Source organism: Mytilus galloprovincialis, chromosome 1 (assembly GCF_965363235.1).
Source record: "Mytilus galloprovincialis chromosome 1, xbMytGall1.hap1.1, whole genome shotgun sequence".
Taxonomy (NCBI): Eukaryota; Metazoa; Mollusca; class Bivalvia; order Mytilida; family Mytilidae; genus Mytilus; species Mytilus galloprovincialis.
This window is the reverse complement of record NC_134838.1, coordinates 15961915-15975478: the sequence shown is the minus strand read 5'-3', so window position 1 is coordinate 15975478 and position 13564 is coordinate 15961915. Positions and strand designations below refer to the sequence as shown.

The window sequence follows — 13564 nt, the reverse complement described above, 5'->3', positions numbered from 1 at the left end:
TGGTGAAAAATACACTGGCTATCAACCAATCAAAACCCAGGATTCTTACATAAGGTGTAATTAAACAAGATATTAACTATTGTCTACATATTTCAGACAAAGACTATTGAGGGTGTTGGATCAATGGGGGTGTTGGACTCAATATGGTGATGGATCAACGGGGTATCAGACTTATAGATCAATGGAGTGTTGAATTTTTAGGGCTGCAACAATCAAGACCCTTCTTTTCCAGCTGAAATTGGTGAGGAAACCAACATTCACAGCTAGTCTACTTTGAAAGGAGGCATTCTCCCAATTGAAGATTGAATACCAACATATCATTTGGACCATTTGTCCAATCCAGAAAACATTTTAAGGAAACCAATATGAAAGTTCAATGTTATATATTCTCTACTTATATTTTCATAACAATGTCTGCAATTAGCATGATTAGGTCAAATGTAGGTTAACCACAACAATGAGCTCATTAAGAATCAATTAAAAAAATAATAACATCTGCAAAGCAGTGGCGGATCAAGAGGGGGGGGGGGGGGTTTCGGGGGGTTCGAACCCCCCTTTTACTCTGGGTTGGGAACCCCCCCTTTTTTAAATGGCTGGATCCGCGCCTGCAAAGTACAAAGGAAAATCCTGAAAATGAGTTTATTCTGGAGGGATTGTGTCAAGGCCAATGGCTATCAAACTATGTCATATTATTGTAAATTCATGGAATTGAATAAAAAACTCCTTACATTTTTATCATAAATTTGTTAACCAAACACCTATTTACATGGCAGGCTGAAAAAAAATGTTACTTTAAAAAACATTTCTTGATTTCAAGTGCCCCTGCAACTTTTAAATAATACTTATTAAACAACTACAAGTTAGCAAAAAATACCTTTTTTCATGTCCCTTAATATGACAATATTCAGTAATGAAGTTTATAAGTTTGACCAGCTGGAACTACATGGACATTCTGGGAATGATTATGGTCAAGTTCATAACCTATTGGTAAGGTCATTTATACCCCATTTTAGACCTTAATTCATGGATTTGGTATTTGATCTAATGTCAGAACACAATTTTTTTAATTTCCATCAGTCCTTAAATTACAGCAGAAAGAGAAAAACTTTATTTTTTTTCTGTTAAATTAATGGAGAATTCTTTTCTTCGGTCTATTTTTTCTTTTTCAATCTTCAATTCTGAAAGATATCATATTCTTATTTCTAAAACCAGCGAAAGTAAATAAAAGCTTTAACAGAGATAAGTTTATAAATCAAGTTTAATTTATTGTTAAACATGCATATTTTTGACAATTTGTCATTACCATAAACACTTTTTTATATTATCAAACACAGATTTGTAGGTGACTTTTGACAACATCTTCCCTTTACATGTACAAGTTACACCAACTTTTCTGTACAATAGTTACTGACAACATTTTGACATGTTCTGCTCATCAAAACAAAATGTACCTTTAATCAAAATCATTATAATTCAGCTGTTGTATTGTCAAGAAAAAAATATATATTCATCAACAAAGTTTATCAGCATAAACATGTACATGTATGTCAGAATTCAATCCCACATCTTAGAATCTAAATATCTGTCAGACTGCCTATCTAACATCATAAAGACTTCTTTTATCTTTTACTGTAGCTGTGAAGATTTATTGAGAACACTCATCTTACCTCATGTCCATAAATTAATAAGATGAACAGTGATTTACAATTATTCTAAACTTGTAAATCTATTTAGAATATATTGACATAAGAGAAAAATCCTGAAGGAGTTTTGTAAACTCGACCAACAGTGCAACCATAAGATCATATCATAATTGATTGACTAGCTCATTATTGTCCGTAATGTTATTAGCTACTGACTGGATTCATTTGTTTTAGGGTACCTATATTCATGGATTGAAGAAAACTTGTACTTCAGTGGATATCTATGTTCATGGTTTTGCAAAGTCTGAATTAACAAGCCTTTAGAAAATTTATACTTCAATGATTATTTGAATTTGTGGTTTACAAATACCCAAGAATTACTGGTACGAAAAAATTTGTATCCGATGAGTATAAGAATCTTCAGTATCTGGTATTTCCCATTTATGCACAGTGGTCAAAATAAGAAGTCTTCATTTTAAGCAGATTATATACAGGACAAGCTTAACTAAAGATCAACTGTCATACTTTGCCAGCTACTGTGAATTCACTGATGAAAGCCCCTACATTATATATTTTATCAATGAAATAAGGAAATGCAATAAAATAACCAACATTGTTTGAGGAATAAGAATAACAAGTCCCAAAATTAAAGCTAAAACAGAGTTGTATGAAAAATATTTTATATCTTCACAAACTTATTGATGGAATACTTAACCAATATCCCTTATTAAAGATTTAACCTCAAGTAGAAGTTCTCTTAAAAAAGATTTAACAGATACATGTAACAATAAGATGCTGCACAATTTTAAATATGTACACCCATGTAAATGTATGCATATTTGTCACACCCTTGAACTTTGTTTACATAATTTGAATGATTCAATAATATATGAATTTATATTGTTTTCCTGTTTAAAAATGATATACATGATTGTACATGTATTCATTGCAATTTCATTTTTTTTTTTTTTAACTTTTTCCATGTGGGTGTTTAATTAGATTAGGAGATGTGGTTTGATTGCAAATGAGACAACTAACTATAAGTTAAAATAAAGTAGAAGTAAGCAATTATAGCCCACTACCTTCAACAATGAGAACAGTGGCAGATCCAGAACTTTTCCTAAAGGGGGGCCCGCTGACTTACCTATGGGGGGGCCCGCTCCAGTCATGCTTCAATGATTCCCTATATAATCAACTAAATTTTTCCCACAAAAGGGGGGGCCTGGCCCCCCCCCTGGATCTGCCTATGGAGAAAAATCCATACTGTGAATTCAGTTATAAATGGACCAAACATGAAAAATGTTCACCAATTCAAACATGAAAACTATATATATATATATATATATATATATATATATATATATATATATATATATATATATATATATATCAACCTAATTTTATATAACAAAACGATTCATAAAAAAACCCAAATCTTTAATGTCTTTGTTATATTTCAATTTCTTTCATGAGGCCTTTGGGAATATTAGTTTTATAGCAAAATGTATGTGTCACTGCATTTAAATTAAAATTATTCTTATAATATTATCATTTCAGTCATTTCAGGAAGGTTGGTTAGGCTTCAAATTACCACACTTACTTATTGTACTGATTTCCATGTGTTTTCTGATATATTATATATAAAGTACATTTTGTCATTGATCATTGTGATGATCCCTCTAATGTTCATGCAAAATTTGCATTAAAACTTTAAAAATAGTACGAAACAGGATAGAACTTGTAATAATTTGATTAAGAAGTTATTTTAACCACAAAAAATATTTACCTAACTTGGTAATTATATTTTATTTGATATCTCCAATTTGGATATGCTTCAGTAATTTTAGAATCCCACGATCTTTAAAATTGTTTTTTTTTGTAACCATTAGTATTTACTCAACATCAAATCAATACTAGTGTGAATAACAAAACGGTACATTTATAGCATTGTCATCATTGAAATCTGAATAACGGGTGAATGAAATATGCAAACATAAACAAAGCAAGAGTTTATTTTCAGTATCAAATATATCGGCTAATGGTGTGTAATCTAATTACTTTTTTATGTTAAGTTTTAATGGTTTTTCAATTACAATATATTTAATGTATTGGACTATTATTTGAGAATAGAAATGGCCTTAATCCCATAAGCTTCCATTTTTAGCTACTTTGTGGGACAAATGAGACTGAAAGAATCATCTACATTTATCATATTCTAAATACGAGCTACACCTAAGGGTAAAACAGAGCAAATCAGAAATAACCAGATGGATGTTCCATACATCCATCCATAATCAATTCTCATTACATGTGCCAGCACAAAGATCTCAGTAGCTTTATATTCAGTTTAAACAGGATAATATATATTCACATCATTTCTCCCCCACCAATAGGCAACATCTTAAAAATTCCCCCTCCCAAAAAAAAATAAATACCATAGACTTCTAATCAATAATTGAAATCAGGTTAAATTTCAGATAACGAACATTCTTTCTTTTCTATTATTTATTGCCTGATTTAATTTTCGAGTGGATATAATAAAACTTTGTTTTTTTAAACTCATGGTAAACTAGTACTGAAGTCAATGTAAAAACTTGTTGCTAGAGGACAGCAGATATTTAAACTGTTTCATTTTATTGATAATTATTCAGGTTCTGGTGATGCATCACCATTAATAATTTAATACCTACGGTATCCATCATGAATAAATGTATGAATATGACATCCCATTTTCATAAAGTGTTCAAAGGAGTCCTTCAAATTTTAAGCTAGACACAAAAGATTTATAAAATCAGACAACTATCTTCCAGAGTATAAATGCTGATTCAATTAGCATATATAGGCTTCAGTATATATGTATCCTTTAACAATGAGCAAAACTCATACTGTACACTTTATAACTTAGTGAGTGATAGGGATTCATGATCAAATGTGAAACAATTCAAATGAAAAAATTTTACATACATGTACCTTACAAAAAATCCTAGATCATCTTCATACATGTACATTTGTACATGTTATATTCGTTTAATTCTAAGCAGACAAAAAGTCTTTAGATATCCTAAAAAATTCCCATACAAGAGAGTGACAATAGTATTATCATCTTCATAACAACCCAAAATAGCTCCACTAGGGGAATAACTATAATGTATAAGTGTTCTTTATTTGATTAAAACAATCATTGACACTCAATTTGTTGTTGCTTTAAAAATGTTTCTCATATTACAGAAACATCAATACATACATTTTGTACATGAATACTGTTGTCACATTCCTGGTTGCTCCCCTGATTTTTTTTAAATTCTTAAATTTTATTCAAGGTATGTGAAGTTTAATAAAAACAATCACAGGGATCTTAAAGGATTATTGGATGAACAAGGATGAATATCAATAATTGTAAGTTTCACGAAAGTTGATGCCCCAAGGCAAAACCCATATGTTCTTCATTGAAGATCAATATAATGCAAACATTATTATATTTGTAAAGTATTGCATAATTCTTCAATAAATAAAAAAAATGGATTCACAAACTAAGACATGTATATGTCATAAGAAATCAAGAGAACACATCACTGAGAATGAGTCAATCCAAATATTCTTTGAATAGATACACTGGCCAGTTTATCTCTTTTCTTTCTTATCTGGCAGCCACAATTAGAAAACTGCTGGATAAAAATCCAAACTTATAATAAAAAAATATGAATACATTAACATCTTTGATTTTGTTTTTTTATATACATTTTTTTTGTTTTTTTTTTGTTTGTTTGTTTGTTGTTTGTTTGGTTTTTTTTTGTTTTTTTTTTGGGGGGGGGTGTAATGTTTTTGGGGTTGGGGTTGGGGGGGGGGGAGTTAAATTGTGTTTGTAATGTTTTTTGTTTCAGGTCATTAGTTGTGTCAGTATTATAGTCAAATATAAAACGTTAGATAAAGCTTTTCCTATTTATAGATTATGATTATAGTGGTTAATCTATTTGAAAACTTTACGATTTTGGTTTTTCCACGAAATTCCATGTACATGTACAATAAAACATGGATCGTTTTTAATGATAAGATTAATACTTAAAATTGAACTGCTTTTAAAAAATAATAATTTAAACATTTGGACTGATATAAAGGATTTTTAAGAGCTTGTGTGCAAAAAAGTTTATAAAGTTTTCGTTATCGATCAGTTGATCGTGACCTTCCCTTTTCCCATTGCATGTTTACATTTACTAACAACTTACCTCGGAATAACAAGGTTTATTCTTAAACTCAGCTTCACATGTTATCCAGATAACAATAAGATAGTAGATATAAAGTGACATCTTATGTTTGTAAAGTGTGACATATTACGTTGATTGTCCGCTCGGTGACTTCACACGTTGTTACTCCTGCTAATGTTTACATTTGTTACGTTCCGGATGGCCCAGCACTTTCGGAAAACAAATAGTGACATATGGCGGGAATAATTAAACGCTTATCCATGCGGCAATCGTTATAACAAAATATCAAAATATGCACTTGACTCCGTTATTACTTATCTTGTAGATATCTTGAATGGATTTTCAGTGTTCAGAATATGACAAAACTAAGAGCATATAAGCAACTAGAGACATGAGTAGACTGGAATCCGCTTTTATTACGCTCGTATTACGCTACACTCAAACAAAGCCGAGAACCAGATTAAGACATGAAAAGGGGGTGGGGGCATATATAACGTTACATGTGTGTCTCTGGTCAGAGGCGGATTTAGAGGGGGGGCCCAGGGGGCCCGGGCCCCCCCCTTTTTGGGAAAAAATTTGGTTGCTTATATAGGGAATCACTGAAGCGTGACTGAAGCGGGCACCCTCTTATAGGGAATCACTGAAGCGTGACTGAAGCGGGCACCCTCTTAGGTCAGTTAGTGGGCCCCCACTTATGAAAATTTCTGGATCCGCCACTGCTGGTCTCTTATATAAGTTACATAAACTTCGGACCGAATTTTATTCTGAATCGTATGTTAAAAAGTGTTTCAATTGCAGCTACTATAGAATTCGATGCGGTACATTGCCTTTGTACTCTCTGACGATCGCCGGGTATTTTGTGTATCTAAGTCTTTGTGTTATAAATTCAGGTGAATGCGTTTCTTCGATCTGACAACTAAATCCCTTTTTCCACCGATTTTAAAAACGGTTCCGTACGGGAACCTGTTGTTATAGTTTCTAACATCTACGTTCGTTCAAGGTTTTCTGGTCGACAATTGTCTCATTGGCAAATTATACATCATCTTATTTTTGTATTGATGGTCTTGGTGATGTGTATAATAGAGAGTAAAGAACCCCTAAAAATAGAGAACATATTTGTCAAAAATTAAAGAATAGAGGAAATGAGTGGTTGAATATAAAGAATAGACGTGAAAGAACAAAACAAAATTTTTTAGAGAAATATCATTTAAATATCTAAAGAAATGTCTATTAAAGAATACAAAAATCAAGACCTCATCCATACCATCTAGACTACTTTTTAGAAATACTCGTCCCCTTGCATTGTTAAATTTCAAGAAGCGTCTGCATATTGAGTATATGTATATAATGTCTTTCACTTTGCACTTCTTGACATTCAAGAGCTCAGTGTGTTTTCTTTTTGAATTTCCAGAATACAAGAAGGGTTGCTGTTAACTTAGTAATGAATTCGCTTAGAGTAACCTACAACGATCATAATTTACGGTGAAGTTGGTTCTCTTTTATCTAAAGTCTCATGACTTAATTAGTGACCGTTATAGGAAGTCTGACAGAGATGAGCACGGTTCTGTTGCTTTCCTTATATTTTTTACTTATCCTGTCCTCCTTAACTTTTCCGAATGCGGCTTGTCTACGTCATTAGATACCGGTTGAAATACAAGTGGGTAACTACCAACCTTCCGGAGTGTCTCGAATTCATATCTTCGTTGTGTTCGAATCGTGTTTCCTTTGCTTCATTGTTTCATCATAGATACCAGGACTAAATTTTGTTTATACGCCAGACGCGCGTTTCGTCTACAAAAGACTCATCAGTGACGCTCGAATCCAAAAAAGTTAAAAAGGCCAAATAAAGTACGAAGTTGAAGAGCATTGAGGACAAAAATTCCTAAAAGTTTTGCCAAATACAGCTATGGTAATCTATGCCTGAGGTAGAAAAGCCTTAGTATTTCAAAAAATTCAAAAGTTTTGTAAACCGTTAATTTATAAATATAACCATATCAATGATAATTCATGTCAGCACAAAAAGTGCTGACTACTGGGCTTGTGATACCCTCGGGGAAATAAATCTCCACCAGCAGTGGCATCGAACCAGTGGTTGTGAATACACTCATCATAGATACCAGGACTAAATTTTGTTTATACGCCAGACGCGCGTTTCGTCTATTTCCATGGATGTTGATTCCATGATCTTGTCTCAGTATTCTTCGTCATTGTGAAAACAAAGACAGATAATACAATATATATATATGTATAGGTCTCTGGTAAAATATGTGACTGGCTTCTATCCGAATCTTTAACATTCAGTCGTCTTAAAGAAAAAATAGAACAACAGGTGTACTGTGTGTACATATGCTTTCAGTAAAGGAGTAGGTCCGGTAAGGGCCGATTTTGGCCTCAAAATTCAGGTTCATCTGACAAAAGATTTGGGACACTTTTTAAACACTTCAGTGTCTATATTTCAGTTGATTCAATTGGTTTATGTGAAAGATTTTAACTGATTTACTCATTAAAAACGCTCCGATTCAAGCTTAAATATGAAAAATCTACATCAAATATGCCAAAAAATGTCACTTTTTAGATTGCTTTTGTCAAAAATGAAAGTGGCCGCATCCGTGTTCATCCTCAACCTTTATATATGTTATGTATTATCATCAAATACAACTTACATTTCAATAATAAGAATGAACACAAATGCGGCCACTCCATTTGAGACGGAAACCGTTTAAATTTAAACTAAAATGCTAAAATTGTGAAGAATTCTGTAATTTAGCAGGACTTAATGATGCTAGTACCCGATATATGTGCATTGTATTGTCAAGAAACAGCCCATATTTATGTAGCGGAAGCATTTTATTTTCAAATAAATAACTTAATTAATGATTACATTTAAAAACTAAGTAAAACTGCTATATTTTGGGGCCAAAAATGGGTCTTACTGGACTACTCCTTTCATATTGTTTTCAGGTGCAGCAAGAAAAATATTTTACCAAACCGATATCGAATGAAAAATCTCTGAAAAAGTGTTGAACTTGCCATTGAATCTTAACACGACTGATAAGACGGGTCACTGATGTTGCAAAAATATGACGAAGACATACTCTTTTATTAGTCCTTTGTTAATTTATGTATTATTGTCATTCTGCTTAGTTTCTTTTGTAACCTATTCTGACATCGAACTCAAGACTCCCTTTAAACTGAGTTTTACCGTGCGTATTACAAAGTGTTTCTTTATTCTACGTTGGCTAACTGTATAGCTATACATTGAAAACACAAGAAGATTTCAATGATGTTTAATGGCTTGTCTAATTTTCATATTGCATCCTTTTATATTCCACAAAGGTTCTTCATTGAACCAAACTAAGTTAATTTTGAATTACATTCCACTTTGCTTTTTTGAACATATATATAAATTATATCCCCATAATTAGTTTATTATTTAAACACACTCATTAAAAACACTTAAAAAATATAAATCTATTAAATATAATATACTGTAAATTGGTTATTTTGCTCTTAATACATTTATGTCCTTAAATTTCGTTTGAATCGAAACATCTGGTATTTTATTTAAGTTAGTTTTTTTTATGATTTGTTTCTGTTTTATTTTATTTTTAAATTTAATTTGTTTCTGTATAATAATAATTAAAAAATTAAGAATGTTTCTATTTTTTATTATTCGTGTTATTTCTGTTTCATTTTAAAAAAAATTATACGTTTCTCTTTTATTTCATGTAAAAAAAAAATCTATTAATTTATATTGCTTGTTAAACATCAGGTGAATACTTTTCAAATTACTGTACATTAATTACTATGTGTCGTTACGCCAATCAACGGCGTATCCTTTAATCAACGAGAAATATTTTAGAGTTGACAAATCCTATGATTGGCAATCAAGTCAATAATTAACAAAATCTTTGAAACTTTGACCACGAGTTGAACACTGCTTAAATTGGTTGAGTAACGAGATGAGCATGATTTTACAATTATAGACCGGTATTACTTATTGCCAATTCAAAATATCTACTATAAAAAGTCATAATACTTCAAATTTCAGTATTAAACTTTCAAATCGTTATACTAAGCAGTCAGAAATCAGCAACTATAAATATGCTTTCAAGAAGATTATTCGACATAGAAGTAGATGATGAATTTTATACAATTCCAGCATCTGTATCTTCTCTTAGTTTTGATTCTCCTCCAGTAAAGGATAATGCCATTTTGTCTGTGATGACTCCAAACAGCAAACGAAATCTTTTTCTTGATGATGACGATGATTCTGGCCTCGGTATGGAAGACCATTTTACATCGAGTTTGCCGAAATTTAGCAAGAGACAGCGTGTAGACGACGATAACTCAAGATGTTCAAAACGTCCAAAAGTTTGTTCAGATATAAAGGCTGTGGTAACCAAACTTGAAGAGAACGACGACTTCATTGCCGATGGTAGTAGATTACATACTTTACCAACTGTCACTGGAAAACATGCTGATTTGAAAATCATCACTTCACAGACACTTACTGATGTTTTAAACGGAGACTATGATGACGTAATCAGTGACTACAAGATCATCGACTGTCGATACCCGTATGAATTTGAAGGCGGGCATATCAGAGGAGCAGAAAATATGTATTTGCACGAGACCATTTTAACTTTACTTCGACAACCCACTCAAGATAAACAGATTATCATCTTTCACTGTGAGTTTTCTTCTGAGAGAGGTCCGAAAATGCTGAGATTCCTAAGAAGCAAAGATAGAGATCTCAATAAAGAAAACTATCCATCACTGAACTTTCCTGAAATATATTTACTTGACGGTGGTTATAAGTCATTCTTTAATGAACAGCCTCACCGTTGTGACCCAGTGAGCTATCGACCAATGCTTCACTCTGACCACTCAGAAGATTTGCGACATTTTAGAGTCAAGTCAAAGTCATGGACTTTTGGAGAAAAACGAAGATTTGCCAGAAAAGTGATGAAATTTTAGGACTGTAAGGCAGCTGCTTATAACAAATAGTGCTTTGATTAATCTGTGATATAAAAACTTTCAGTGCTTTGATTTAAATAATCTTTTTATTGTACTTGTTAGCTATATTATATACATTTATTATTGATTTTAATTTTATTAAAGGTTACAAATAATAATGTTGTATTTTATCTTTTATCCTTAAGAATACCACAATAGGTATATAGTGCCACCATGTGAAATATGATTTTGTTGGTACCATGAAACCAGAAACATATATAGTCATATATAACTTTATTTCCTCCTGAAGGAGATTGACATACGACAAAATGAATATACTATGTATATAATCTCCGACAAACTAGTCAAAACATTAACTAAATTTTTTCATCGGTATAAGGACATCATTCGTAAATATAGCTCAACATGCAGACTTCTTATATGTCAGGTGTTTCACATCCAATTTTTTATGGAAATATTCTTTATAAAGCACAAAAATGTCAGTATTCACCTCAGAAACTAACAAAACCTTTAAATAGACTTTATATAGTTACGATACTGTTGTCAGGTCACTAATGATTGCTTATTTTGGCGTTAATATTGATTCACTTATAGGGTCTTTGCATCGGAACTAAACACATTTATTAAAAAAACAGTTGTTGGCATGACACGGGTTGTGTTCTTCTCATATATGTTATGATGGTATGATAATAAACCCCTGACGAGAAGGATTGTGCCTGATATTCATATGATGAAATCATAATCTTTCAATCAGTTTAATTGAAGTCTGGAGCTGGCATGTCAGTTAACTGCTAGTAGTCTGTTGTTATTAATGTATTATTGTCATTTTGTTTATTTTCTTTGGTTACATCTTCTGACATCAGACTCGGACTTCTCTTGAATTGAATTTTAAATGTGCGTATTGTTATGCATTTACTTTTCTACATTGGCTAGAGGTATAGAGGGAGGATTGAGATCTCATAAACATGTTTAACCCCGCCGCATTTTTGCGCCTGTCCCAAGTCAGGAGCCTCTGGCCTTTGTTAGTCTTGTATTTTTTTAATTTTAGTTTCTTGTGTACAATTCGGAAATTAGTATGGCGTTCATTATCTCTGAACTAGTATATATTTGTTTAGGGGCCAGCTGAAGGACGCCTCCGGGTGCGGGAATTTCTCGCTTCATTGAAGACCTGTTGGTGACCCTCTGCTTTTGTTTTTTATTTGGTCGGGTTGTTGTCTCTTTGACACATTCCCCATTTCCATTCTCAATTTTATTATAATCAATAACAAAAAAAGTATCCTTTTCGGAAATTAATTTTACAAATAAAAATAAAAACACAAAGGAGAAACTACATTTTGTGATGATCATTTTACAAGAGAAGATAATTTCAATATTACGAGATTAAGTTAGTTTTAGAGAGTGACACATAAGTAGTTAACTGAGGGTGTAGTATCACCAAGAATTTGGCAATCCGATGACAAGCAATGTTGGTGCCCCTATTCAGTGCAGAATTATTCCCAACATTGTTATTTGACAATCGATGACAATAGGTGAATAAATAGATGAGCATTGAAATATAAAAACTAATCTTACAGAAAAAGATCTAATTGTCGAGGTTTTTTTTCGCGGTGGGAATGGGTTAAATTATTATAAGATTTGTGGATTATATATATGCAAGACCCCATTCTAAAGTAAGGGAACATAAATTGAAACATAAAAAAGTTATACAAAATTCGTTAAACATAACAACTACAAAAAGAGATATTTTTTACTTTTTCATACACTGTATCTGTATTGGTACATGTAGAATTTTATTTCGGCTTGTATACACGGTGGAGAAGAGCGCTGTTGTTATTGTAGATGTTCCTGGTGAGCGATTTCAACTGATGCCTCTACAGAATCTGTATGCGCAACTTTATCTGGCAGTTGGTTCTAGTATATGGTTGTTTCACTAAAAATAAGAATGTTTTTATTGACTATTGTGGCATATTGTTGTCTGGCACTTTAAGCCCCAGTGGTGGATCCAGAAATTTTCATAAGTGGGGGCCCACTGGCTGCCTAAGAGGGGGCCCGATTTCGTCACGCCTCAGTGATTCTCTATATAAGCAACCAAATTTTCTTCTCAAAAAGGGGGGGGGGGAGCAGGGCCCCCTGGGCCCCCTAAATCCGCCTCTGAGCCCTCTAGTTTGTGTTTTTTATTATGTGCCGTCACAGTCAATCATATTGTCTGTTTCACAATTTTATTATATTTTGGTTTTTATTATTCTTTTCGATTTTGCTGGTGTGACAAAATTGTCGGCTGGCAGTTCCGACACCAGATTCTCAACCATCTTGAATATCAGGATCAGACGGAGACTGTGTCTTCGTTCCTCTAGTGTCTCAATTTCAAACTGGCGTCTCATGTAGGAGATGGAACCTGTTCTCGACTCCTGTAGTTTTTCTTAATGAATCGTATGCCTCTGTTTTTTATACATTCCAATTTGTTTACTTGTATATCCGCTTTCATGTATGGGTTCCAGGCTAGGCTGCTTTTCTACATGCTTCTAGTATCTTTCTCAATATAAAAAGAAGATGTGGTATGATTGCCAATGAGACAACTATTCACAAGTTCCTCCTAAGTTAGCCCAAGGTGACTTTGCATATAAATGAACTAGAATTAAAAATAATACAAGACCATCTTTATTGTCTTAATTTCGTTTTGGAGTCAACTCAGTGACCGCCAAGTATTTATAAATCCGGTTGGAACTCCTTCTGCTGTTC

The 13564-nt window shown here is 32.6% G+C and overlaps 2 protein-coding genes across 3 annotated transcripts in view; one reads left to right on the top strand and one right to left on the bottom strand.

Annotated features, from left to right (window-relative positions):
- LOC143067147 (uncharacterized) overlaps positions 1–6024 on the bottom strand; it is a 37449-nt gene extending 31425 nt beyond the window's left edge. The window contains exon 1 of one of the 2 annotated variants that reach the window (XM_076240209.1): positions 5867–6024. In XM_076240209.1, coding sequence (XP_076096324.1) covers positions 5867–5947 — 81 coding nt within the window. In that variant the 5' untranslated portion in view covers positions 5948–6024. The remainder of the gene's footprint in view (positions 1–5866) is intronic. The other variant, XM_076240199.1, reaches the window with a different exon arrangement.
- Positions 6025–9887: 3863 nt separating this feature from the next.
- Positions 9888–10925, top strand: LOC143071350 (M-phase inducer phosphatase-like). Its single transcript, XM_076245632.1, has one exon. The coding sequence runs from the start codon at positions 9950–9952 to the stop codon at positions 10823–10825; it is 876 nt and encodes a 291-aa protein (XP_076101747.1). The 5' UTR covers positions 9888–9949; the 3' UTR covers positions 10826–10925.
- The last annotated feature ends 2639 nt before the right edge of the window (positions 10926–13564 follow it).

Bases quoted from the DNA above. Each gene is read 5' to 3' on its own strand.
- LOC143071350 (XM_076245632.1), top strand. From the start codon at position 9,950: ATGCTTTCAAGAAGATTATTCGACATAGAAGTAGATGATGAATTTTAT.